The sequence below is a fragment of the Pelodiscus sinensis genome, chromosome 1, assembly GCF_052426305.1.
Source record: "Pelodiscus sinensis isolate ZL-2025 chromosome 1, ASM5242630v1, whole genome shotgun sequence".
In the NCBI taxonomy this organism is placed as follows: domain Eukaryota; kingdom Metazoa; phylum Chordata; order Testudines; family Trionychidae; genus Pelodiscus; species Pelodiscus sinensis.
The window spans coordinates 293,860,897-293,887,909 of NC_143052.1; the positions used below are offsets into that span (position 1 = coordinate 293,860,897).

General features: G+C 45.3%; 1 protein-coding gene and 1 long non-coding RNA gene across 3 annotated transcripts in view; both read right to left on the reverse strand.

Annotated features, from left to right (window-relative positions):
• LOC102445424 (uncharacterized) overlaps positions 1-27,013 on the reverse strand; it is a 187,820-nt gene that overhangs the window by 94,778 nt on the left and 66,029 nt on the right. The gene's annotated exons all lie outside the window — the stretch shown is intronic.
• The window catches only part of LOC102446047 (RCC1 and BTB domain-containing protein 2), a 52,004-nt gene continuing 31,740 nt past the window's right edge, over positions 6,750-27,013 (reverse strand). The window contains exons 10-13 of one of the 2 annotated variants that reach the window (XM_075919041.2): positions 18,530-18,656; positions 14,363-14,502; positions 13,631-13,761; positions 6,750-7,504 (exon numbers count right to left, since the gene is read on the reverse strand). In XM_075919041.2, the coding sequence (XP_075775156.2) occupies positions 7,364-7,504; positions 13,631-13,761; positions 14,363-14,502; positions 18,530-18,656 (539 nt within the window). In that variant the 3' untranslated portion in view covers positions 6,750-7,363. Of the gene's footprint in view, positions 7,505-13,630; positions 13,762-13,805; positions 14,236-14,362; positions 14,503-18,529; positions 18,657-27,013 lie in introns of those variants that run through there. The other variant, XM_075919042.2, reaches the window with a different exon arrangement.

Genomic DNA, 27,013 nt, shown 5'->3' on the forward strand with positions numbered 1-27,013 from the left:
AATGACTTCACGAGTTTTGCTTACAACACACCTGTTGATACAACCTAGAATCATATTTGCTTTTTTTGCAACAGCATCACACTGTTGACTCATATTCAACTTGTGGTCCATTATGACCCCTAGATCCCTTTCCTTCCTAGACAGTCGCTTCCCATCTTGTATGTATGGAACTGATTGTTCCTTCCTAAGTGGAGCACTTTGCATTTCTCTTTATTAAACTTCATCCTGTTTACCTCAGACCATTTCTCTAACTTGCTAAGGTCATTTTGAATTATGTCCCTATCCTCCAAAGAAGTCGCAACCCCACCCAGTTTGGCATTATCTGCAAACTTAATAAGCTTACTCTCTATCCCAATATCTACATCATTGATGATGATATTGAACAGTACCGGTCCCAAAACAGACCCTTGCGGAACTCCACTTGTTATCCCTTTCCAGGAGGATTTAGCACCGTTAACAACAACTCTCTGACTACGGTTATCCAGCCAATTATGCACCCACCTTATCGTGGACCTATCTAAGTTATATTTGCCTAGTTTATCAGTTAGAATATATTGCGAGACCGTATCAAATGCCTTACTAAAGTCTAGGTATATGACATCCACCGCTTCTCCCTTATCCACAAGGCTCGTTATCCTATCAAAGAAAGCTATCAATTAGTTTGGCATGACTTGTTCTTCACAAACCCATGCTGGCTATTCCCTATCACTTTATTACCTTCCCAGTGTTTGCATATGATTTCCTTAATTATCTGCTCCATTATCTTCCCTGGGACAGACGTTAAACTGACCGGTCTGTAGTTTCCTGGGTTGTTCTTATTCCCCTTTTTATAGATGGGCACAATATTTGCCCTTTTCCATTCTTCTGGAATCTCCCCTGTCTTCCATGATTTTTCAAAGATCATAGCTAAAGGCTCAGATACCTCCTCTATCAGCTCCTTGAGTATCCTGGGATGCATTTCATCGGGACCTGGTGACTTGCTGACATCTAACTTTCCTAAGTGATTTTTAACTTGTTCTTTGTGTATCCTATCTTCTAAACTTACCCTCTCTCTGCTTGTATTCACTACGTTAGGGACACCTCCAGACTTCTCAGTGAAGACTGAAACAAAGAAGTCATTGAGCATCTCCGCCATTTCCAAGTTTCCTGTTACTGTTTCTCCCTCCTCACTGAGCAGTGGGCCTACCCTGTCCTTGGTCTTCCTCTTGCTTCTAATGTATTTATAATAGGTCTTCTTGTTTCCCTTTATGCCTGTAGCTAGTTTGATCTCATTTTGTGCCTTTGCCTTTCTAATCTTGCCCCTGCATTCCCGTGTTGCTTGCCTATATTCATCCTTTGTTATTTGTTCTAGCTTCCATTTTTTATATGACTCCTTTTTTATTTTGAGATCATGCAAGATCTCCTTGTTAAGCCAAGCTGGTCTTTTGCCGTATTTTCTATCTTTCCTACACAGCGGAATTGTTTGCTTTTGGGCCCTTAACAACGTCCCTTTGAAATACTTCCAACTCTCCTCAGTTGTTTTTCCCTTCAGTCTTGCTTCCCATGGGACCTTACCTACAAGTTCTCTGAGCTTTTCAAAATCTGCCTTCCTGAAATCCATTACCTCAATTGTGCTGGTCTCCCTTCTACCTTTCCTTAAGATCATGAACTCTATTATTTCATGATCACTGTCCCCCATACTGTCTTCCACTTATCTGTAAACACTAACATTGGCAGACAAGTTAAAGTTAACTGATAATTCTGTTTCTTAGCAGTAAAACTAACAATGAAATAACCCATTATATGACACAAAAGTCAGAAGTTACTGTTCCACTGGGGAGTTGAGGTAAAGCCACTGGAGAAAAAGACCCAAATTTTTTTTTTGTCTGAGACAATGGTTTTTAAGAGCCAAAAAATTCTAGCACTTAAAATAAGTCCTTTGTTACAAATAAATGCAGCATGGCCTTCTCTTGAGCCTTCGCTGCTCCTAATTTGCAAAGTCTAGGGCTCTTTTAAGAGGGATTTACCTTACTACAGTAAACTTCTGATAATCTGGCACCTTTAGGACCCAGGGGTGCCGGATTATCAAATATGCTGGACTATCACGGAAGTTTTTTCAACAGTGGCAAACCTCATTTTACAAGGAAGAATGCCTTTTTTGACAGAGATCTGTCAAACAAAGGCATGTGTGGACGCAGGGAGCCAGTTTTTTCAAGGGGGAAAAAAAGGCCACCAGGATAAGCCCTGGTGGACAGCCCAGCTGCATGCCTTGCACCTCTCTTGTTCCTGTCTGCAGCCATGTTTTAAAGGGACAGGTACCCTGCCAGCCATTTGTGGCAGGAGGCCAGCCAGAGCACACAGCTCTTCCTGTCCCACAGGATTCCAGCCATGTCACAGCCCCAAGACCCTCCTGGCCCTTCCAGGGAGACTTCTGAGGACCCACCCAGGGGCTCCAAACGCCGGACACCAGCAGGGTAAGGGCCAGAAATCAAGAATCTCCTTGAGCTGTGGTCCGAGGAGGAATCCTTGCAAGTCCTCCATTCATGCCGCAGGAATGCGGAAATTTATGGCCGCATGGCCCAGGGACTGGCCAGGAGAGGGCACCACCCAGCACCCAGGGCCAAAGTTAAAGAATTGCACCAGGGGTATGCGAAGGCCCAAGATGAGAGCTCCAGCTCTGGGGCAGCCCCACACTACTCTCCGTACTACGTGGCACTGGTGCACATTCGTGGCGGTGGGGAAGCCAAGATTGCATCTCGTGCAATCTGGGTTATCAGACCCTGTCATGGAGGAACCAGAGCTGGGGCACAAGCAGTCCAGGGAATCTGGAGAGTGAGGCCCAGTGCTAGAAGAGGAGGAGGACGATGATACTGTGATCCTCACCCTGCAGCTGGTCACCCAGACCCCAGAGGCCTCCCAGGTGTCTTCGGACATCGGGGACGAACCAGCAGGTGAGTGCTGTGAAGTTGTGCCACACACAGGGTGGGTGCACAGTGGCTGATGTGTGAGCGACATGTGTAATGCTCAGCTTGGACAGCAACCATGTAGCAGCAGTGTGCGACACACGGGTGTGAACATGGGGTGCCAGGAGCCATTTCCAGAACACACACAGGTGGGTTGGCTGTGCGGGGGGGAGGGGCATATAGTCCCATTGGCACTTTGGGACCCCTGTGATGCTGAGGCTGCTGCCCAGCTCACACATGGTGTTATTGCAGAACCTCTGAGTCCCCTGTCTGAAGGAGAGTCCCTTACAGCGAGGACATGCCCTCGGGGACAGCAGGTGCACGCATGAATGATTGTCTCTTCCTCTTTTCCTCCACAGCCGGACTACCTGTGCAAGAGGGCCGCAGCACCCCAGCCCCACCTCCATCCTGGATACATAGGAGCTGCAGGCACTGGCATGTCTAGACTGACATTTTGAGGCAGCATGTGGCAGCCCTGCAGGATCTCAACAAGACCCTGAAAGAGAGGATGGAGGCAGAGGCTTTGTGGCACGACCACCTGCTGGAAGACCTCGTCCAGCAGCGCACTGCTATTTGTGCCACTATGCGGGAGGTCTGTGGCTTGCCTGCTCGTATCCCCGGTACCGCTCCTCTGGCACACCATGACCCTGCCCCACCAAACCCTCTTTCCTCACCACCACCCCCTCTCCCCCTTGCACCTTCCTCTCCCCCAGCCCCCCCCCATCCTCCGGCCCTCCCACACCCAAGTGCACCCCCACCCACCCTGTCCAGCACACTGTCTGTCGCCCCACCCGACCCCATGGTGATCTCCGGACACGAGGCAGCAGGAGCCTGCAGGGAAGTACTGTCCGACCTGAATCCTCTCCCCCTTCCAGGTTTTCAGCACCCCACCTCCCCAGTTACAGACAATGTTGTTTATTTAAGAAAATGTTTATTTTTGACTCAAAAACTGTGCTTTAAGAAAACTATACAATGAACATAAGAATTGATATTTTATCTACATTTCTAGATGCTTTCAGTTATTGATATTGATTACAATAAAACAGAAATTTATGTTTTCAAACAAAACCTGGTGTTTCTAGACAGAGGGTCAGGGTGAGGGTTATGAAAGGAAGGTTGTATTGGGCCAGGGCCAAGCCCCCATAGGGGAGAGCCTGGGGAGAGTCAGTGGGCTCCTTCAGAGAATTGCTCCCTCAGGGCCTCCCAGATGTGAACTCCAGCCTAGTGAGCCTGGTGGATGGCAGCCATCCAGGGCTGCTCAAATTGCCTCCCCTCGCCATCAGCACCTGTCCCCCACCCTGGGAGGAAGGCCTCCCCTTTTCTCTCCACAAGGTTATGGAGAACGCAACACGCAGCCACCACCTCAGGGATGTTGTGTTCCCCCATTTCTAGTCGTGTGAGCAAGCAACAGAACCTCCCTTTTAAACGTCTGAACGCGCATTCCACTTGCATGCCCGACTAAGATGTGCATTAAACTGCTCCTTGTTCGCATCCAGGTGGCCGGTGTAGGGCTTCATCAGCCACAGCATCAGGAGGTAGGCTGCGTCAGCCACAATGCACGTCGGCATGTGCACGTCCCCAAGCGCAAGGTCCCAATGCAGGAAAAATGTTCCTGCCTGCAGCCGAGGCAGGAGTTCCTGAAGATGTGGGCATCATGTGCCCACCCCGACCACCCAACACAAATGTCAGTAAACTGTCCCCAGTGGTCGACCAGGGCCTGGAGCACCATTGAAAACTAGCCCTTCCTATTAATGAATTGGGCTGCTTGATGGGGCGGTGCACGGATTGGGACCAGCTCAGGGTAAGTCAAGGAGCTCCCCCTCTACTCCTTGCCCTTTCTTGACAGTCCCCCTTTTTCACTCCCCCAGCAGTGACTGTCACCCTTCAGTGATTTACCTCCTTCAAGACGGACCCGACAGTAGACCTGCCCAAGCCAAATTGGTGTCCCACCGGGCAGTGGCTGTCGGGCATTGTACACTTCCACAGGGCAATAGCAACCTTCTTTTCCAGGGGGATGGTGGGTGTCCTGTCGTTGGAGCTCAGGGGAGAGCTAAACACACAGCTGGTGGAATGTAGCCTTCCGCATCTGGAAGTTGTGGAGCCACTGCTGGTCGTTCCATAGCTCCACAACGAGCTGTTGGAACTGGTGTCGAGCCTCCAAAAATGCCTCTCCAGGAAGAAGATTGGAGGCAAAGGCATTGATCCTGTATCCTGGGCAAAGCTTTCCTATCTCTGGTCCGGGTCCAGATGGGGAAGGAGCATCATGACTGTGTCACGCAGATGGTATGGGGCCATTGCCTGCCCAGGGGCAGCTCTGGCTCCATGGCCAAAAAAACCCAGTGAAAAGCAGAAAAACCAACCAGAAAAGAAACCGTTTCCAAGAAAGCAGGGCAACCAGAGCAAGCACTGCAGCAGCTTTGCTGTCCCTCTAGGAGGCAGGCAAGCCAGAAGCAGGAGCAGAGCAATGGCTGTCCAGGGGGATCGCTTTAAGCAAAGGGCAGGTAGCAGCACCAGGAAGTAAATGCTGCCCCCATGCCATGTCAGAAGCGGTTCTGGGTGCCTTTCTTTTTCCCTCGAAATCTTTAAAAAAAAACAATCAATTTTTCGATCCGTGTAATGCTATCTAGATGCTCTTTTATGAAAGAGGCTTTTTTGAACGATACTTTCGAAAAAGCCTCTTTAGAAAAAGGCGTGTAGTCCAGACACAGCCTGTGAGTCCATTTGTTCAAGAACTCCTCTTAAATGATAAGAGCCAGGGCAACCAAATTTGGTATGCAGCATCCTCTTATCCTAACTTAAAACATGAAAAGGGTTTGGTTGTGCCAGTACAATGGGATGGGCCTGAAATGGGATTGTGTCTCATCAAACAGAATGGGAGAGGAATGATAGCAGGGATAGTTATGCTCCACACGACCACAGGGGGACAATTATACTGCAGTGACCACAGGGGGCAGCCACACCAGTAAGAGAACAGCCAGTTGGATCTTGAGCTTTGCATATTGCAGGCCATTGGACACTCATAAGTTGCCTCCCTACCCCAAAGCAGGAGCATAAAAACACTCCCCCCTCCAGGTCCTCAGCCCCCAGTCCTGAAGTGGGGAAGTCCCACCTGCCAGCCAGGACCAGGCAGCCCCCACCACCATGCCCCACCAGTCCCGGGAGGAGCCACCTTCTGGGCAGCATAGCCCCAGGTGACCCAGGAAGCAGCTGCTGGCTGGGGCTGGGCTGCACAGCCCCAGCCACTGGCTGCTCACCCCCAGGAGAAGCAGCCAACAGGGCAGCATAGCCTCGGCCCTCTGTGGAGGAACACTGGCTAGTGCAGACCTCCGAGGGAAGAGCCAACAGCAGGGAGCACAGTCTTGGCTGGCCCTGGGGAGCTGTCATTTCATTGCCCTGGAGCAGCATGGTTGTAAGCACTCTGGGCAGCAGCCACAGGCACCCTGGGCAGCCACTGCCATAGGAGCAGTGCTGTCCTCACTGCCGTGAGTGATCCCAGTGAGCCCTCCCAGACCCTTGCCCTGAGTCCTGCACTTCCCACTCTCTGCCCCGAGTCCTCCCCCAACATCTTCCAACCTGCTCCTCCGACTCCTGCATCCCCACCCTCCCCTAACGCCTGCAACCTACTCCGTGCCCAAGCGACGAGGAGTCCTGTGACACCTTATAGACTAACTGAAGTGTAGGAGCATAAGCTTTCGTGGGCAAAGACCCACTTCGTCAGATGCCCAGACTCTTGCACCCTTTGCCTTGGATCACACGCGCACACGCACACACATACACTCTTGCCCGCCATCATTTAAATAAAGCATGTACATTTTCCTTTTTAATTAAAAAAATACCCCAACCACTGCTACAGTTAAGGACCCGAGCAACATTGGGTACATCTGCTAGAATAATATATTCCTTTATCCTACATTTAGCAACACAAAGCAAGTATCTCTAAATTTCTCTAGAGGGGAAGGTAAATTAACCAGAAAGGGGGGAATCTTCCTGTAGCACATTTACTTTTATTAACTGTAAAAGTGCATAATGAAGCTTTAGCATGAAACAGCCAGCTTTATGCTATCCAGTTCAGATGAAGATGTTAAAAAGCTGTTTTTGAAAATATTTCAAGGAGGGGGGGAAGAATACATATGGAAAATACAGAGCAGTCCACTTGATTTTAAAGGAAAACGTAATTATTCCATTAGAATTATGTAAAACTAGCTTCTTGCAGGTTGTTATTCTATTCCATACCCTTCTTCACAAAGCTTGTGCATTAGGCTATACAGAAGCTTACTACATCCACCCATTAATATTAACACTGACTTCAATGGATGATGTCATCTTTTCTTTCAAGCATTCATAAATTCTGAGGGCTGGTATGTTTTTCAAAGGGCAAGTGTTCCCATGATGAAAGCACCTTGTTTTGCAGCAACCATTCTTCAGTTTTTAAATGCTCCTACTCTGCTTGCTTTACTAATGAAGTTCTTCAAGAGGTCATGGTCCATTTCTGCAAAGCCTGTAGTTTGTGTCACAACAGTCAAGTGGTTTATACAAAACCTGAAGCAAAATTCTTCTAAATCCTAGGAACAAAATAAGGTTGTGAGTTAGTAAATATAGTATTACAAATGTAAGTAAGTATGCACATAGTGGCTATTTACACTATGAATGTTTAAAAATGCTAAATAATACCTAGAACACACCATTATTATATCAAAGTCAGAAACTTGTGAAAGCAGCTGCTGCTCTTTTGATGGAGCTGATATGCAGCTATTCTTCTTCCTAAAGTGCAATGTAAGACCACACTTCCTGAAAACCCCCATTAACTATCAAAAGAGGAAGCTGCCCATGTTGACCCTAATCTACCCGAAAGAGAAAGATAAAGCAAGAGTTGCGCAGTAAAAATACGTTAGAGAAGGGATAGACTGAACTGAAGGACCACGACCCAGCCTTTGTCCCCTCTGCATCAGTCTCTACTCTCTGGCTGGTTATTGTAAAGGTGCAACCATATACAATCGCTCTAAAAATTGTTATTTATACACTCAAAAGGAAATGAATGCATTATCACACAATAAAGCTTTCAATTTTCCTAGCGTATGCCTGGTAAAAGGCTAAGGATTCCTTCCCTCCTTTATGTTAACTTCAACAGCGGTCCGCTGCAAAATCTGCCAAAGATACCATTTAGTTTCCAGCCATTGTGGGACTCCAAATTAACTACCTCCTCTACCCCAAATACTTAACTTAATGAAAGGACATGTTAGCCTCACAAGAATGTAGATATATACGTTGATCTCTGAATTTGCCTCTCTTAACATGTTAAGAGAAAAACCAGCAGCTGGATTAGACACAATGGTAAAAATAAATGCATTGCCCTAGACTTGCTAGCAACTGGTGTTAGATCAATAGTGAGATTTTCTGAAAATTCTATCATATGTCCACCCAACGTAGATGCTGGACATATACTTTGTAAACTATGCAACAGCAGCTGTAGTCAGTGAGCTTTGCCCTCTCAACCTTCTAGCAGTAGCAGCCAGTGGGAGGCAGGTTTGTATAATTTTTGGTGGTGCCCCATTAGCCACACCCCCTGGCCTCTGTTAACCATGCCCTCTGACCCCCGTTAACCACGCCTCTGGAGGTAACACACTCAGGGCAAGATGGATACATGACCAGAAGTAAAAGGTGTCATGTCACCCCTCTGGAAGGACTTTTCCCACCATCCTCCTACCAACAGGGATTAGTTTGGTCCTCACCAAACCCCCCTCATGCAACTATCCTGCTGTTGCATTAACCCAATGTGTGTGACATTAACTCGGGGGCAGAGAGGCTGGGGGAAGCGTTCCCTCTGAGGCTATGTCTACACTTGTGGCTTCTTGCACAAGTACAGCCGTTCTTGCGCTAGAACCCATAGAGCATCCACACTGTCCACCTGCTCTTGCACAAGGAAATTTACAGTACGGCGTGGTTGCACAAGAGCTACGCTCTTTCCTAACAAGTGTAGTTCTCTTGTGCAAGAGGGCAGTGTGGATGCTCGGCAAGGATTTCTTGTGCAAGAAACACCTATGGCTAAAATGGCCAATGGAGCTTTCTTGGGCAAGAGAGCGTCCACACTGCCATGGATGCTCTTGCACAAAAGCACAGCTCGCACATGGCAGTGTGGACATCTTCTTGCACAAAACGTCTTGCACAAGAACCCTTGTGCAAAATGTTCTTGTGCAAGAAACCGCCAGTGTAGACATAGCCTAAGAGTTTCCTCCCATGAGCAGAATGAATTTTGTGTTGTGCACCAGTCCTGAGTTCATGTGGCTTGTTTGGATGTGCCACTGTGGCACCCAAGTTATTAATAAATATTTTATAAACCTTTACCTTTTCTCTCTGCTGCCATGTCTCTTCCCCTTGCTCTATCAGCCCCCCTGGTGCCTGCTGCCCCCCAACTCCTCACCCTCCTCTGCTCTCCTGACTCCTGCCCTTCTCACAGCCCTCAGCCCTCCTGCAACCTGCACCCCCTCCACCAGCCCTTCTCTCCTCCCTGTTCCCACTCCTCCAGTAGCCCCACTCTGATCATGTGAGCTACCCCTCCTCATCCCCTCTTCTAACACCTCCCTCTGCACACCTGCCCTGCCTCTCTCCTCTGATGCTGGTCCCTCCCCTGCAGGTGTCTGCCCTTCTGCTTCACCCCCAGAATCCCCTGGCACCTGCACCTTCCCTTACCCCCACAACCTCCTGGTGCCTCCCCCTTCCCTTACTGCCCCTGCCCCTTTTTCCCTGATTCCCACCCCCTCACCACTCTCTGCCCCCATTCCCCTCATGCCCCCTGTGCCCTCACACGACTTGCTCCATCCCCCCTTTCTCATGACCACCCCTTCTTTCAAGCCTTCTCTCAGCACCTCCCTCTCCCCCCTCTAGACCCCAATGCCTTACTCTCTCCTCTCCCAGCATCACCCTGTTCCCCCTGCCACTGACACCTCCCCTCCTGCCCTTTTCCTCATTATCTGCACTTGGTCCCCTGACATTTGTCTCTCCTCCAGGCTGTCCCTTGGTGCCTTCCTCTCCCACCCTCTCCCACTCCACACAAGCCCCTTCCCCCTAGTTTTTCCCCCTCCCCGCCCTTCTGCCTTCCACTTTGCGGGGCCGGAGTCTGCACTCGGGCCCCAGAAGTCCCCGACTCCGAACGGGAACTAGGCCGCGTGGCACAACACCGCGCCGAGCAGTTTTAAAGTCCTGGGCCATGATGTCACGTCACACCCGGGCATCTCCCCGGTCACCTGGAAACGCCACGCATGGCGGCAGCGGCAGCTGGCAGTGCATGCCGGCAAGGGGGAGCTGACTGAAAACTGCTCACGGCAGAGACAGTCTGGGGCCGGGGGGGCTAGCAGGTGGGGGTCGGGGCCTGCTCCAGGCAGGACTGGGGGAGAGACCCAGCTCCAAATATTGCTGGAGCAGGGCCCCCGGCTCTGAATATTGCTGGAGCATGGGCACCACGAGCCCATATAACTCGCAGCCCATGGACTAGTAGGATTTCATCTCTCTGCACTGAGCCAGTCCTATTTGCTGCTTGTATAAACAACTGCCTGTATAAACAACTTCTTTGCTGCCTGTATAAACAACTTCTGCAGAAAGAAAAGGAAGGAACCTATCATTTGCAACAAGCACATTACAGATAGTTAGCTGCAGGCAACATTTGATTGCATGAGCCACAATTTGCAACCACTTTGTTTGCTTGTTGAAAAAAAAAATATATCACTTGTCAGTGTGAAACACACAAATAATGCACAGGGGGCAGGAGGGAAGAGCAGAACCTATGAAAAGACTTAATTTCCCTTTCGAGTCCCTTCCATGGGTTAAATGCTACTAGCCTGCTGCCTCTGCAGAGATTAAATTAACGTCAAAAAAGGAGACTAACAGTTACAAAAGTGATTTTAAAAGGGGAGTGAAGTGAAAAATATGCCCAGAGGAAAAAGGTGGAACCACAAAAGCATGTGTGGTGGACGACACAACAGCAACAAAAAAAGGAAGAACAGAAAACAGAAAAAACACAGAAGAAAGTGGCAGGGGTAGGGGGGAAGGGTGTTCACAGGAAATGTAACGATAACTTAGATTTCATTATATTCCAGGAATTCTACTGCTAGAGCCTGGGCAATTATGGATTATACTACATTCTTTATCTAAAAGAAAATTAAGGGAGATTGTTTCCCTGATATACTGGAAAAAAATCAAAACAACTTTTCACTGGCCAGTCAAGTAATGTTGTTTAACAATTCTGCTGGTTTGGAAATCGTAACTTTCATTATGTAGTATAAATAACAGCTAATTAATCTTCAATCCAGCCAAGGATACATTAGAAATGTGCTATAAAAATAGAAAGTGCAGAGAACTACTTCTGTAAATAAATACACAATATACCAGCAAGTATTTGACAATTTTCAAAGGTTTTCTCTTTATGACTCACTTCTGGATGTATTTATCTTTTGTAAAGTCAACTGAATCAATTTGTTTTTAATATAAGGGCTGAGAAATACAGTACATTACCATCTTTTTCTTGTGCTGACTGCATAAAGTAAAAATAAATTAAAAATTGAACAATGGTATCTTTTCCAACTGCTGCACGTAGATTTATTTTATGAAGTGATGATTCCTAAAGGGAAATTCCATGTTTTACATTTCTGCCCCTTGTATTCTTACCAACTACAGTATTTGCAGTTATCCTATACCTTCACTATTTCTGCAGTTTTAACAGTGCTGCCTCTTTCAGTTTATAATCAATAGCTATACTAAAGGACAATACAAGAATATTACAGTGGCTTATTAAAGCTATGAATCACAGAAGGTAACTCTGAAAAACATGCATTAGATCATCCAATCCAACCCCATAAATGCCTGCTTCCTACAATATATTCACAAGTGTTTTTGTCTAGGCTAGTTTTATATGTTGCATCACTCTAATGGCACTTGTAACAGTTCCAAGTAACACAGGTTGATCAAAACCTTTTCTGATGTTGACAAGTAGAATTAAAGACGAAGAAAATATTTAAGGTGAGGCAGGTTTTTAGTCAAAACAGACAATCAAGAATAAAAGTTGCTATGCTCCTTCATACCACAGTATCTTTTACTTTTGTCTCCACAACACTGAAAATCCAACCCTTCCTTTTTGTCCCTACTGTTACAACTATTAATGCCTTGGTCATCATCTGCTTGGATTACTTAATTCCATCTTGTCTGTCTCCTAACATTGTTCTGCCTCCAGCCAGAAGTATCTTTTTAAATCTGATCATATCACCCTCTTCTTCCAATCCCTCCATTTTAAATTTAAACTTCTTGCTTCTTCATATTCAAGTCCTGCAAAATGCATCCCAATTTACATCTCATTTTTTTTATCCTGTCACACTAATATAATCAATGATGATAGTTTTGACTCCTTTTTCTCTACTTCCCTCAGTGCCCTCGATCCATGGAATTAGCCCGCCATTCCAGCTCTGCCAGGAATGAACATTCTCCTAATTTAAATCCCTCCCTACAGGCTTTTTCAGAAATGCAAACTTAAACAAAAGAAATACACATTTTAAAAGATCTCAGCTCAGCGCCCATGCTTTGGGTCTCCCAATGTGACTTGGCTATTAAATAATAAGAATAAAGCTTTAAATGATAAAAACCTGCCAGGATGATAGATTTCACTGTTTTTCCACGTAATAAACCAAGATATCAGCACGAGTGAATATTTTGGTCACATTTACTCACATGTGCGTGGTTCCCTACCAACCAGTTGGGTCAAATTCACCACTGGATTAAGCAGACTGCTATTATACTGTAATTAATGGCAGCTGTTTTGGCCAGTAACCAATTTAGCCCATAATCTCAATGCATACACTAAACTCATGTTAGTATTTGTGGGAATTAAAGGCAGTCCTTAATTAGCTGGGCAGGCTGAATTGATATATTAAGTCTAAAATTCAGATATACTGTAAACACCAAACTGCAGATATTGTACAGACAAGGTAGTACTCAAAAATTAAGAAAAAGAAAACTTCTTTCATAATATAAAATATTAGCTTATTTTCAAACAGATTAAGTCGTGCCCATTACATGTTTGGTGCTTTCCAGACATTCCAGAATGATGTTACCTGTTCACAATTCAAGAATAGTAAATGAGAACACACAGAATGGGGAAATTGAACAATAGGCAATTGTTACATGTCAACATGATTCACTGTAAGCAGCACAGCAAAGGTCAATATTTGAAAGAGGCTTTAATATAAATAGAGAAGGGTCTTACAAGACAGCCTAAGGAGGTCACACCCTGTGTAAGGGTCCATGTGAAGGTGACAGAGGACTGTGTGAAAAGTTGACAAATGGATGGTGAAGATGTGGCATGTTGGCAGAACATGGTCAGAACATGATGCAAAACTCACCTGCAAAGTTATGTATTAAGTAGTAACGCGAGGCTTAAAGTTCGTGCCAGAGCAGATGAGGAGACAGTGGAAAAATTCAAAGAAGAGACTGACCCAATCGAGTCAGTAGGCATGGAAGATGACATTAGCAGCTACATTTGTAGGGACTGAAAGGGGACATGTGCATGCTTAGTGAAACCAGAAAAGTTGATTAAAATATTCATGGGTGAGGTTTATTAGTTGCAATAATGGATTAAATAGTTTGGTGTCTCAGAAAGACAATTATCTCTCTAAAGAACTTCTACTATTTATAAAAGTTTTCCATACCTCAGCTTCATATTTGACTGCAGCTGAAAGAAGAGCAATTGCATTCTCTTCACATATGCCTTGTTTGATAGTTTGCTGGCAAAGCTTTTTCAATCTATTTTCTCTATAAAATGTTGCCAAATCTAGCAGCCCTGTTGAAAATTAGATTGAAAATTCAGATATCTAGTTGTATTAATGAAAGCCATATAAACTTGTATTTCAGATGTATCAGTTTGTTTCTTTATGATCAATGACACACTTTTATACAAAACCTCCAAAAAGGCTTTATGCAAATTGAAGAGTACAGACTTATTAACACACAAGTTCTCCCTCTCTTTCATAGTTTGCATCACATTTTAACAAAGAGATTACTTAGTGAACCATCTCTCCTCTTTTCAGTCATCATTTAAACCAGCTGCCTTCCCACTTGTGGTCAAATAATCTTTGTGCAACTACATCAAATGCAAAGGTAACATTAAGGTATAAGGGTCTTTTAAAAACTGTTTATAATATGTTTTATCATCCCCACCCATTCATTTTGTCCTCCTCTCCCACTGCATCTTTGCTGACTTCTCTTCCTGCACATGATTCACTGCTGCATGGATCACCTCATTCATGTACATACACTGGAGTATAAAAGAAGGTATAAACAGTAGTAAAATAACAATGAACATGATCAGTCCTCATCTTTCTAGAACCCTTAAAAACAAACTGAATTCCTTCCCAGAGATTATTTGAATTCATGCCAATTACCTATTGCATCCTCAGGAGGGAGACTGATGCTGTCTGTATACAGATATTCCAGGAAAGCTCGATAAACTTGATAAGAGAATTCACTCATTTCTATAATTTCATCATCAGCGTTACTTAATATAGAACGAAAATGCTCACATCTGACAAACAAAAATAAGACACACATGGTGAACAGTTGTTTGATAAATTAACAGGTGTCTATATCAAACAGGAAGATACAAAATACAATGTATAGCACTGTGATAAAGCCGTCTCTATATATTTTGCTTTGTTACTCACTTTTTGTGTCAAGAAAATATATAAACATAAAATACAAATGAATACAGTACTCGGGAGTTATAATTTGGTTTCTCTTGCATTGGTGTACAGGGGCAAAGGGTTAATGGGGCAGCCAAAATCCTGCACCTTTGTTTCCTGAGACAAGGTAGGTGGGTAACAATGGAGGAGAATATGAGTAGACCCATTAGTTATTCTCCACTAGCTAAAAGTCAGGAATTTGGAAAGGCGGAAGTGCCTGCTGAATCTTTTAAAGGGACTAGCAAAAGCTCCTTATGAAAAAACAGCGTCTTTTCACTAGGAGAGAAAAAAACTAAGAGCAGCTCTCTCCAGAACTGGTTACAGATTGTCCCTGATTTGCCCCTGGGGACAGTGTCGCAAGTTGGGAGCATCATAACTTGAGCCCACATTTACAACAGGCGTCATATGCTGTCGCAAAGGCAGGGCTGAGGATGTAAGCCAGGGGATTTCGGCCACTTACGGGAAAAGGTCATAAGCGTGAGGGGTCATAAATCAGGCCATCGTAAAGCAGGGGACTCTTGTATTATGTCTCCAACAAGAGTGAGACGACAGAAGGTAAAATGAGCTGTTTTATCCCTCACTCTTCATAAAGTGCCTACTATTCCAGAAGCTTGAGAACAAGCGTGGGAGTCAAATTCAGGTCCTTGTGTAACACCTCCATTAGGCCAATTCAAAAGCAGTTACTTTAATAGGTTTCATTTCTAGACAAGATGCCAATAGCTTGGCACCTGAACATTGAAATTTAATTGACCACCCGTCTGACCCTATTGCTAATGGAAATCACTTATACAGTGTCATAAATGTAAAGAAGCTTTACGGGTAAGACACAGTTCTCACCCCAAAGGATTTACAAACTAATATTGGAAAAGCGAGAATATAAGAATAGTTAAGGTAAGGAAAGACAGGGACAGGTTATCTAGCAAAAAGAACAAAATAGTATCAATATTTGAAAGATATGGAATTTAGAGAAGAATTTAAGGAGGGTGCTAGACAGATAAAAGAACTACAGTAATTGTGAGGTTTTTGTGTAATTCAGTATGGGATATGGACAGGTCTTCCATGGGGCACCTCAACTCATCTAGATCAGTATTTCTCAACCTGGGAGCATAGGTTTGGGAGGATGTCACAAATATAGAGCCAGCATTAGGGGTGGCAAACAAAGCAACTGCCTGGGGTCCCATTCCACATGGGTCCCACATGCATCTCCCAGGGTAGTGGAGAATCAGGTTTACTCTCCAAACGGTGGGGCTTAGACTTCAGACTCTTGAAAATGGCACAGTAGTTTGGAAAGGTTGAGAACCCCTGGTGAGGTCCATATACTCCACTTTATCTGTGCATGTACCCATCGTGTGTCATACCAAATTCTTTTGAACAGCAGTGTCCACTACCCTATGTGCTCTCATGATAGGGTGTGCAGGTGTCCAATTTTCAACTGAATAGCTAGGCAAAAACTCTCCCCCGTCGAGTGAAAATGAGCGAGTGAGTGAGAGAGGGGAATGGACTGTGTCGGATAGACCATTCAAGAAGGGCCGGGGCAAGAGCATTTGGTTTTGTTTAGCTGGAAAGTTGGCAACCCTACCTCATGACCACCATAGCCGGCGACATAAGGAGATGAGGTGGCCTCAACCATCACTCAGTTCCTTCACAAGTAACAATAGCAAGAACAGGACCGTGATTAACAGGGATGGAGGGTGGTCAGGGAGTCTGTGTGAACAACACCTCTCGAAGGACCACAGTTACTGTAGGATAACTGTTCTTTCTCACTCAAGTAATTGTCCACACAGATTCCACTCTACGAGACTAACAAGTAGTTATCTTGAGCCTGGAAGTGGAGAGAGAAAAGGTAATTATTTTTTTAAAATCTACAAAGAATTTAAAAAGATTGTAACAACTACTTTTCATGAAAACACTTCCTAAAGCAAGATGTGTCAAATATTCAAGGCACATGGGGATTGAAGGCTTTCCATCCCACAATCACAGGTAGAAAGAAAGAACTGGTAGCTGAGCAGACACCCTGGAATGCAAAGATATGCAGCATTGCAGCCCCCGCAGACATGCCTTTCAAAGGAATCTGATCCCACCTGCATACCTAGAGTGAAATCTGTATGGACATCATACCTCGAAGAAGAACAAACCATTCCAAGCAAAGACGGTAGAATGAACGTGTGTATCAGAGTGTGGGAAATGAAGGGAGCACATGGAGAGAAGGTTCAGTAGGCAGTAATAGGAAATGAGAGCTAAGATGTAAATTGTGGCAAGATTAATTATGATGAGAATGAGGAGCTTGAATCTGATGCAGTAACATAAAAAATCAGTGAAAGATTCAAGATGACAAGAGGGAAGGTGGAGAAGAGATGATGGTAATCAAGGCAAGAGGAAAGTTCTGACAGAGGAGGTACAAGGTCAGGAAGCGGAAAATTATTGTACAGGTTCAACCTCTCTCATCTGCGATCCCTAGTCTGGCAACATCCTGGGTCCAGCAGGACCTTCGAAGTTGCTAGACCAGAGAGTCCCAGCCACAGAGGTTGAGAGAGCTGGGAGCGGAGCTGGTTTGGTCGGTGGCAGCCTGCAGGGGCAGTGACCTGGGGGTAGAGAGCCCTGGGAGCAGCTGCCAGCGCCGTATGCGGGGCTGGGGACCCTTGGGAGCAGATGTGCAGGGCTGGAGGCAGGGAGCTGAGGCAGGGGGTAGCAGATGGCAGGGGGCAGCAGACTCAGGCAGGTGAGTCAGAGGAGGTCAGGTCTCCGGGTTCTCCCGGAGCAGCTGCCAGGAGGGAAGCCCCAGGAGAGCCCGGATGCCTGACCTCCCCTGGTCCTGCAAATTCCCTTGTTTGGGACCATTCAGGTCCCGAGGATGCCGGACAAGGGAAGTTCAGCCACTACAATTGAAGAGGGTGAAGCAAAAAAGAGTTAGCAAGCGAGTGGCGGGGGGATGAGAAGCAGTATGGACAAAGTGAACAGGATACTAGACTCGGAGTCAGGAGATCTGGATTCTATGTTGTTTTGCCACTGACCTATTGCATGACCAGTTTTGGAGATATTCTAAAAATTTGCTATGATTTTTGCTTATACAAATAATAATGTATGAAATTCTGTTCTAATAATAACATGAAGACCCATGTAATGGATTATATAACTTAATAATATCTGCATATCAATCAGTAAGACTAGAAAGTGATATTATCCAGCAAATAGTTGTGAGCACTAAAAGGGAGGTCAGTCTGAAATTCAGGCTCACTTAGTCAGTCAAAGTAGTAAGTAAAACACGGAATGTGAGATTGGACAGAGTAGGTCAGAAGTAGAAATGCACATTTAGGAAGCAATCAGAGAAGCAGCAGTTGAAACAATTGCAGGTGATGATGCTGTCACCTGGAAATAGAGGATAGTAGGGACCAAGGAGAGAAACCCGAAAAACATGAACACCGACATGAGAGGGGAAGATGCACAGCTACCAATACAGGTGCAAAAAAAGTCCTTATGAAGGACAGCCCGAGGTGTGGAAGTCAAGAAAGGAAAGGAGGAGAAAATGATCAACTATGTAGAAGGCAGCAGAGAGAGAAGACAGATAAGCATTACTTTTACCTAGCAAGGAAAAGGTCACTACAATCTTGGTCAGGATAAATTAGACATGGTGAAAAGGGTGGAAGCCATACTGAAGGAGAACAAATAAAGAATAAAGGCAGTAGGAGAAGGCAGTATGCTATGAAATTTCTGGACCCAAAAGAAGGGGAGGAGAAAAATAGACTAATACTTTGAAAAGCAGGTAGTTTTCAGCATACAGCCTGCTCATAATCAAACAGCAAAGGAACCATACATCAACAGCATTAACTAACAACTACTCAACATGACTAAAGTGTTGTTGATATTCCTTACCTAATTTTTAGAAGGACTTTGTGAACATGAATATATTTTCCATCCACTAGAAACTTCAAGTCTGCAGTGTCAGGGTTGTCAAATTCCTTCTTCAGTGATTGCGCTACTGTTAGGTGGTCATCAGGTTCTAAGATAAAAGAAGTATTTAACTGTTACTGATGAATAAGTAAAAATGTTCCATATGTCATGATTCCTGGCTTTTAAGTCAGCATCTCAATAAAAGCAATGCTGTTCATAAACACAATCTTTCCACTTAAGACTAATAACAAAACAATAATGTGTAGAGTATGGACCTCTAGAACAGGGAGTAAATTCCTGCATGATTATCCACGCCAACAAATACATATTTCAAACCAAAAAGAGGTTCACCTAGCACTTCTCAGATAAGTTTTACCCTACCACAGGAATATTTCCTACCCCTCCTCCCAAAAAAGCTCAACAGTTTCAGAGGTTTATTGTAACAAATGGCATTATGTATTACCAGTTACTTTTAATTGTTTAATATACTATATTATCAGAAAGTGTTTATTTTTAAAATTATTTATTCTGGCACATGCACCAGATACATAAAATTGTATTGGGATCTGCTAAAAAAGGAAGAAAAAAGGCTAAATCAAAGTTGTCACTCAAGATACATGCCCAAGTGAGAATGATGGTTCTACTGTCCACAATGATGGCAAAAGTGTGGATAGAAGAGAGATTGGAAAAAGCTTGAGAACTTGTTTTGGACATGTTTCCATTCAGGGGCTGATTGAACATCCAAAAAGATGTCAGAAAGACAGGGTAGGGATATAATTCATCAGTAGAACTGTAGATTTGCACATCATCACACAAAGAGGGTAGTTAAAACCAGGCCTGCAGTTAAGTGCAAATAGAGATAGGCTCTTCCTGTCTCCCTAAGGACAAAGCTTTGAGGGTCACCTTTAGATGGATAAAGGGGGGGGAGGGAAGGTAGGAAAATGACCCACCAAATGAGACTCTGAAAGAGCAATCAAGAGAGGTAAGAGGAAATCTATGAGAGGACAGAACTATGAAAGCTAACAGATGACAAAATTTAAAGATGCAGAGAGCAGACAATGGTATCAAAAGCCAGAGGTCAAGGAAGGTAAAAACATGGTACAGCCCATGAAATCTGACCAAAAAGAGCTCATGAGAGACTTAAGCAAGATCAGTGACAGTGGAGAGGATAGAGGCCAAGAGAGATAAGAGCAGTGTTTGGAAAGATTACAAGAAGAGAGGAGATAAGGTCACTTGGGCAGAAAGAAGAGTTAGAAGAGCAGGCCATCAGTGACAGGAGCACACTATGAGTACAGTGGAAAAAAAGTGGAGTGGAGAGAGGATCTTACTGATTTTTTTTCTCCAAAGGGATACTAAAGATTTTTTTCTGAAAGTGAGCAGGGAACAGGAGAGGAGAAGTTTAAGAGACAAATGTGAAGAAGCAGTTGGGATTGCAGTTGCAAGAGTCAGTAAGAGGAGAAAAAAGTTGTTTGGCTAAAGACGCAGAACTTAGAGGAAAAAGAATGAATTTATAGTGAAGAACGTCAGTGCGACTGCAGGACTTTTGTCAGAGATACTCAGCAACAAGAGAAAGTGTACAGAAAAAAGCATTTAGGTGTACGGCAGGGCTGAGGCATGGCTGTGTCCTGTGTGCCCTGCTATGAGTAAATTAAGGCGCCAAGAAGGATATTCTGGTAATTTCTGGAATGAAAACTATGATGCACATACTTAAAAATCAGAGATTTTATATACAGACAGAAAACTTATTTAGCATATGTCTTAAAATATGGCCTCTCTCAAAAGAACTGCTGCATCTGTATTTAATGGTAGCATAGACTCACAAAGTAGGGTAAAAAAAAAGTTCTATTAGTAAAGTAAGAATTTGTTTTTTGCTATGGGAATTATGTACAGAACTGGGATAGAGCTGATATTATGAAATTCAGCTAGTGATTTTTATATATACATATATTATACATCAAGGGCGTGTCTAAACTACATGGCTCCGTCGACGGAGCCATGTAGATTAGGCTGATTGGCAGAGGAAAATGAAGCCCCGATTTAAATAATCGCGGCTTCATTTAAATTTAAATGGCTGCCACACTCTGCTGACCAGCTGATGATCAGCTGTTTGTCGGCAGATAGGGGCAGTGTGGATGCGCCGCGATCGACAAGGAAGCCTTTGTCGACTGGCGCAGGTATGCCTCGTGAAACCAGGTTTACCTGTGCTGGTTGACAAAGGCTTCCTTGTCGACCACAGCACGTCCAGACTGCGCCGATCTGCCGACAAACAGCTGATCATCAGCTGGCCAGCAGAGTGCGGCAGCCATTTAAATTTAAATGAAGCCACGATTATTTAAATTGAGGCTTCATTTCCCTCTTCCGATCAGCCTAATCTACATGGCTCCGTCGACGGAGCCATGTAGTTTAGACACACCCCGAGATCTGTGCTTGGTGTGGTCTGCTCTGATAATAGGAAGCAGATGCATCTTTCTGTAATATGTGTATTCTCTCTAGGGCCATGTCCTAGTGCTGAGAGGATGTAACCTTAAGTATGATGCAGGCAGAGTTAAATATTTGTTCACAATTTACAAACACAAAAATCACAAGGCAAAGGATTCATCCTATTGGTCGTTACCTTCTTGAATGCTTAATAGCAATCAAGTAAACTGATATTCCCAGATAATAAATTAAGACCTATTCAAAATACTCTTTCTGTGGTCAAACCCATTGTGGAGGTATTAGGAAGCCATTACATGTTCTTAATCAATGACTCCTTAGCATCCTGTGGATGCAATGAAGGATGTGACCCTATGGCTGTGTCTACACTGGCATGAATTTCCGGAAATGCTTAAAATGGAATACTATTCCGTTTTCAGTTTTTCCAGAAAAGGAGTGTCTACATTGGCAGGCTGCTTTTCCGGAAAAGCCCTTTTTCCAGAAAAGCGTCTGTGGCCAATGTAGACGCGCTTTTCCAGAAAAGAGCCCCGATCGCCATTTTCGCGATCGGGGCTTTTTTCCGGAAAAGACTACTGGGCTGTCTACACTGGCCCTTTTCCGGAACAGTGTTCCAGAATAAGGACTTATGCCCGAGTGGGAGCAGAATAGTTTTTCCGGAATAGCGGCTGATTTTGTACAGTAGAGCGTCGTTGCTTTTCCGGAAATTCAAGGGCCAGTGTAGACAGCTCGCAGCTTATTCCGGAAAAGCGGCTGATTTTCCGGAATAAGTGGCCCAGTGTAGACACAGCCACTGTGTTGTGATGGAAGAGTTGACATGCGTATCAAACATGTAGCTTTGAGATGTTGATGTGGAGTGTGGCCTCTTGTGTGGACCGCTTGTGTGGACCAATTGTCCTGGGCTATTGCCCCTTGGAAGTAAGCCCCCATCTCAAAAAAGGGATATGAAGACTTTAAGGGGGTCCTTCCATCGCCTGAGATAGTTCAGAAGTACTCTGATGCACTTGGAGAGACTGTTTGTTTGGGGTGTACACAGTCCTTAGTCACATTTGAAGGCACCTGAGGTGATTTCATTTGAGGAGCGACAAACATGGAAACCAACATGTGGCTCAGGGGTTGTAAGCAGATCCTTACTATTATCATCAGGCTCTGCTGTTTTGTAGCGGTCAGACTAGACATACTATGGAATCTTTCCATGGACAGGTAGACTCTGAAGGTTATGGAGTCCAAAGCAGCTCTGAGGAAGTCTATCTTCTTTTTTATAATGCAAGTATTTATAATTAAAAAAATAATATAAAGTGAGCAAATTGGTATTCCTGTCTTGTGTAACAATGCAAATAAAACTGTGATTAATCACGACTTTTTTTTAATCTCACAATTGTGATTTATTGTTTTAATTTAGAGCCCTACAAATAATAGCTTAGTATAATACTGAGCTGGTATAACAATTTCTTTAGTTCCCTTACTCCTCTGGTCCTTGTCTTTGTCCTCCTCTAAGGACATACCCATTCACATAGCCACCAAGCCCTCTAGAGCTTAGAGGATGAACACTCTAAGCTCTAGAGGGCTTGGTGGGTATGTGAATGGAGAGCAACTCACACATGGATCACTTAGGATGAATACAGGGATGTGAATGGGTAACCAGTTACACAGTAAGCATCACCCTTAATGAGTGATGCTTAGTGGGTAAGAGTTAACCGTTACCCAGGAGCAGCCTGCAGCCCTCTGTGAGCGGAGGGCTGCTCCATCTTCATGGGACTGCTGGCTTCCAGCCCAGGGCCAGAAGCAGCTGGGCTGGAGCAACCCCTGCCCTTGGTGTGGGGGGCTGCTGCACACCTCCACCTCCACCCCCACCCCCGTTTAATCAGTTAACCGGTTAAACCTAACATGTAACCAATTAAATAGGATTTTACATCCCTAACTGACAGATCCAGGAAAAAGGAATGCAGTACAGTAGATATGCAAAGAGAGCTCCGGACTGTGCCCCAATCTGCTCCTGCAATACTGCCCTCAGAGGGTATGTCTAGATTACATGCCTCTGCTGATAGAGGCATATAAAACAGGCTACCCGACATAGTCAATGAAGCCGGGATTTAAATATTCCTGGCTTCATTAAAATAAACATGGCCACTGCACTGTGCCGGCTCAGCTGATCGTCAGCACAGAGCGGCAGTCAAGATGCGGATCGGTAGACAAGGGAAGCCTTTGTTGACCGCTCCTGTAAACCTCGTTTCACGAGGCGTAATGGAGCTGTTGGCAGAGGCATGTAATCTAGACATACCCTGATAGTCCAGCGGAAAGGGGCAAGGGAGACAAGAAAGGAAACAGCCTTCTAAAGAACAAACCTTTTCCACTGAGGAGAAGGCTTGCCAATGTGGGGAGTCCCATCAGTCTAAGCCCACTTTTGGGAACAAAGAGGAGCTTCTTTCTGACCTGGCTTCTGTGAAGGCTAAATTCATGAGCCTGACAAGAAGTTCAGGGTAGGGCTGGATGAGGGAAGTGTCTCCTGGTCCTTCTTACTATACCTCCAGGTCACTATCAGGCCGCAGGATCAAATGGAACTCTGCCATCCCCTCCACGCAACCTCATGCCTGGCAAGGAGATTTTAAATGAATCTCTCTGCTCCCAAAAGAGAGAGGGTCACAATGGATTCACTACCACTGGGATTATTCCTGCTTCACATGGCAAGCCTTTAGCTCCAGAAGACATCTTGTAGCCAATCCTTTGGAAGGCAGAAAACACACTGTGGAGGAGATAAGATAGTTTACTAATTGGTCAGCTCAGCACCAAAAATCTTTTAGAAGCTAATTGGTGGGGCTATCTGTTTATGCAGAAGGGGAAGATCAACCCAGTGTCTAGATCAGGAGTGGGAAACCTCAGGCCTAAGGGCTGGATGTGGTCCCCAGCTTGCCTGAATCTGGTCCCCTAGTCTCAGTGCTCCCCTCCTGGCATTGGGGAGCCCACGCCTACTATGGGACTAGAACACACAAAATCTACTAACTTGGGCCCCACTGGGCTCTGGTGTGTGAGGGGAATGTGGGTAGTGTCTTTCTTCTTCTCAACAAGGGACACATGAATGAGGGTTTGGTGTGGTTTTTCTGGCTTCACTGTGTGCAGCCCCCAACTGATTTTTCCATGGGTCAGCAGCACCTGATCCCAAAAAAGGTTCCCTATCCTGGTCTAGATTATTGGAGCTCCTCAAGCACAAAGCTGTCTCATGTCTAAAATATAATCATTTTAAGGTTTCCTCAGCACTATGAAAATGTAATCAGTGCTCCAAATACTTCTCTAAACATTGAGATTCTGGGGGTATGTCTACACTACCCCGCTAGTTCGAACTAGCGGGGTAATGTATGCATACCGCACTTGCTAATGAAGCCCGGGATTTGAATTTCCCGGGCTTCATTAGCATAAGCGGGGAGCCGCCATTTTTAAATCCCCGCTGCTTCGAACCCCGTGTAGCGCGGCTACACGGGGCTCGAACTAGGTAGTTCGGACTAGGGTCCTATTCCGAACTACCTAGTTCGAGCCCCGTGTAGCCGCGCTACACGGGGTTCGAAGCAGCGGGGATTTAAAAATGGCGGCTCCCCGCTTATGCTAATGAAGCCCGGGAAATTCAAATCCCGGGCTTCATTAGCAAGTGCGGTATGCATACATTACCCTCCTAGTTCGAACTAGGAGGGTAGTGTAGACATACCCGGGGCTATTTGTTTGTTTTTCCTGAAAAAAAAATGGTTGGAAAAAGGCAGCAGAGAAAACTTAGCCGATATGACGGTAGGAGCCAAGATACACACTCTATGCCATAGACTCTTTACCATAGGAAAAACGCTGTGGTTGATCAGCAGACTCCCTTCAATTAAGGGAAATATTGAGATTGCAGGTTTAAAAGAAGAACACCAAGGAAGAGAATCTAGGCATCAACCAGACAGAGACATACTAAACTGAGTACATGACCCTACTAAACTGAACTGACATACTTAAGTACATGACTCTAGAGCAGTGGTCCCCAACCTTTCGTGGCTGCCGGGCGCCCAGGGGCGGGGCCACTCACATGCCGGGTGTCCGGGGGAGGGGCCGCTCACGTGCCGTGCTTCCAGGGGTGGGGCTACGCATGCGCCGCATGTCTGGGGGTGGGGACCATCCACGTGCCCTGAGCCCAGGGCCGGCACCACGCATGTGCCGTGCGCCAGGGGCGGGGCCAACCCAGATGTTTTGGCGGTGGGGACCACTGCTCTAGAGGATGTCCAAGGTCAAATCCTTGTTGAGGCTAAAAACGGAGACAGTTACATGGAGAGTAAATGAACAGCAACTGTTGGTAAACAGATTAACTACTAATGATCAAATGTATTAATATTCCAGAATGAATTAGGAACAAATGGTTCAGAGCAAAGAGCCTGTTAATCTATTAAGGAGGTTTATATGAAAACCCTTCGAAGATGACTCACTGTAGAGATAATGGGCTAAAAGCTTCCTTGAAAATTATTTCCTTGATAAAAGCAGTATGTGAGTCACGGGGTCTACCAGGCTCTTTGTGGCCCTGTGCTGGAGGCCCTGAGGAGCTGCAGGGGAAGCCTAAAGCCTAGGATGCCCCAGCAGCAGCTGCCAGAATACCCAGCTAGAGCCACTAGTGGGAGGAAGCCCTGAGCTCTATGCCCCAATCTGGGAGCAGAAGTGGCAGGGGTAGGCAGAAGCCCAGAACTTGGGCTGTCCCAGCTGTAACTTGTCAGGAGCAGAAGCCCCCAACCCCAGCTGGAGCCACTGGGGAAGGAAGCCCTGAAGTCTGTCCTTGGAACCTCACAGGAACTACGGGTAGGGGGAGGAGAAGGGACAGAGCCCAGGTTTCCCCAGCTAGTCACTGGGAGCATAAACCTCAGCCCCGTCTGGAACCACTGGGGGAGAAAGCCCTGAGCTCCATGGCCAAAGCGGCAGCAGGTACGGTGGGGGGCAGAAGCTGGAAGCTCAGATATCTGGCATCTCCAGTGCAAAAGTGAGGGGTCTGATCTCCCCACTAAGAGTGGCAGTGTAAGGGAAGGATACCTCCTGTCCTTCCCCAGCCTAGCCAGATTAGCAGCTGGGAGCCCCAGACATCAGATTTCACAGGGTGGGGCAGGGCAGGTTTCACAATCTATGACTTTTTTTTTCTGGCTGCAAAATTGGTAGGGCTCTATCCATAGGTGTTCATACCCAACAGTGAGAGATGGTCAGTCTTTTGAGCTCAACACAGTGCAAGACCTGTATGACCTGCAGACAATGCACAACTTGGATCAACTCTAACAGAACTCCAAGCAGCTGTCTCACAATGCCCCATTCCTTGCAACAGTGACCACTATGGTCATAACTGTAGATTCTACTGCTCAGAAATCAGAGACTGGAAGCTAACCTTCTCAACATGTATTTTAAATTTATTTTTAATTGTCCAGCTTTGTGAGCACACTTAACAGATAATCCTTGTTGTGTGCAACTGCCCAAGCAACCATGCCAGCTCCATGCTGTACACATTTCTGCCTGGAGTAAACAAGAGATACTAGATCTTCTGGGTCTGTGGCAAGAAGAGGCTGTGCAAGTACAGCTGTGGACCAGCCATAGAAATATGGACATCTATGAAAAGATTGCAGAGGGGATGCAGGCAAAAAGATGTAACAGAGACCAGCAGTAGCACTATATTACATTTTCCCACACCACTCCCTGATGAGTTCGACTGGCACCATTTCAGTAAACATGTTAGTGGCATATGGTCCCAGGCAGCTTTGGGACATCAGTTAAACTGAGCTCTCTGTTCCTCGTTACCCTCAGAAGTGAGATATCAGCTAAGATCACAAATACGTGGAGAAAATAGTGCCAATGTTTAATACTATTGCCCTATACTCATACTGATGAAATACAGTCTAAAATGTTATTGCTTCAACCACACAGGATGACATTTGTGTTTGGTGCCTTTCCAGTTTTAAAGTTCTGTTAATTTCTGTTAAATTTGTATCACATTGCTTGTTGAGTTTTTGTACTTTGTCCATCTGCACTGTTTTTGCCACTTCA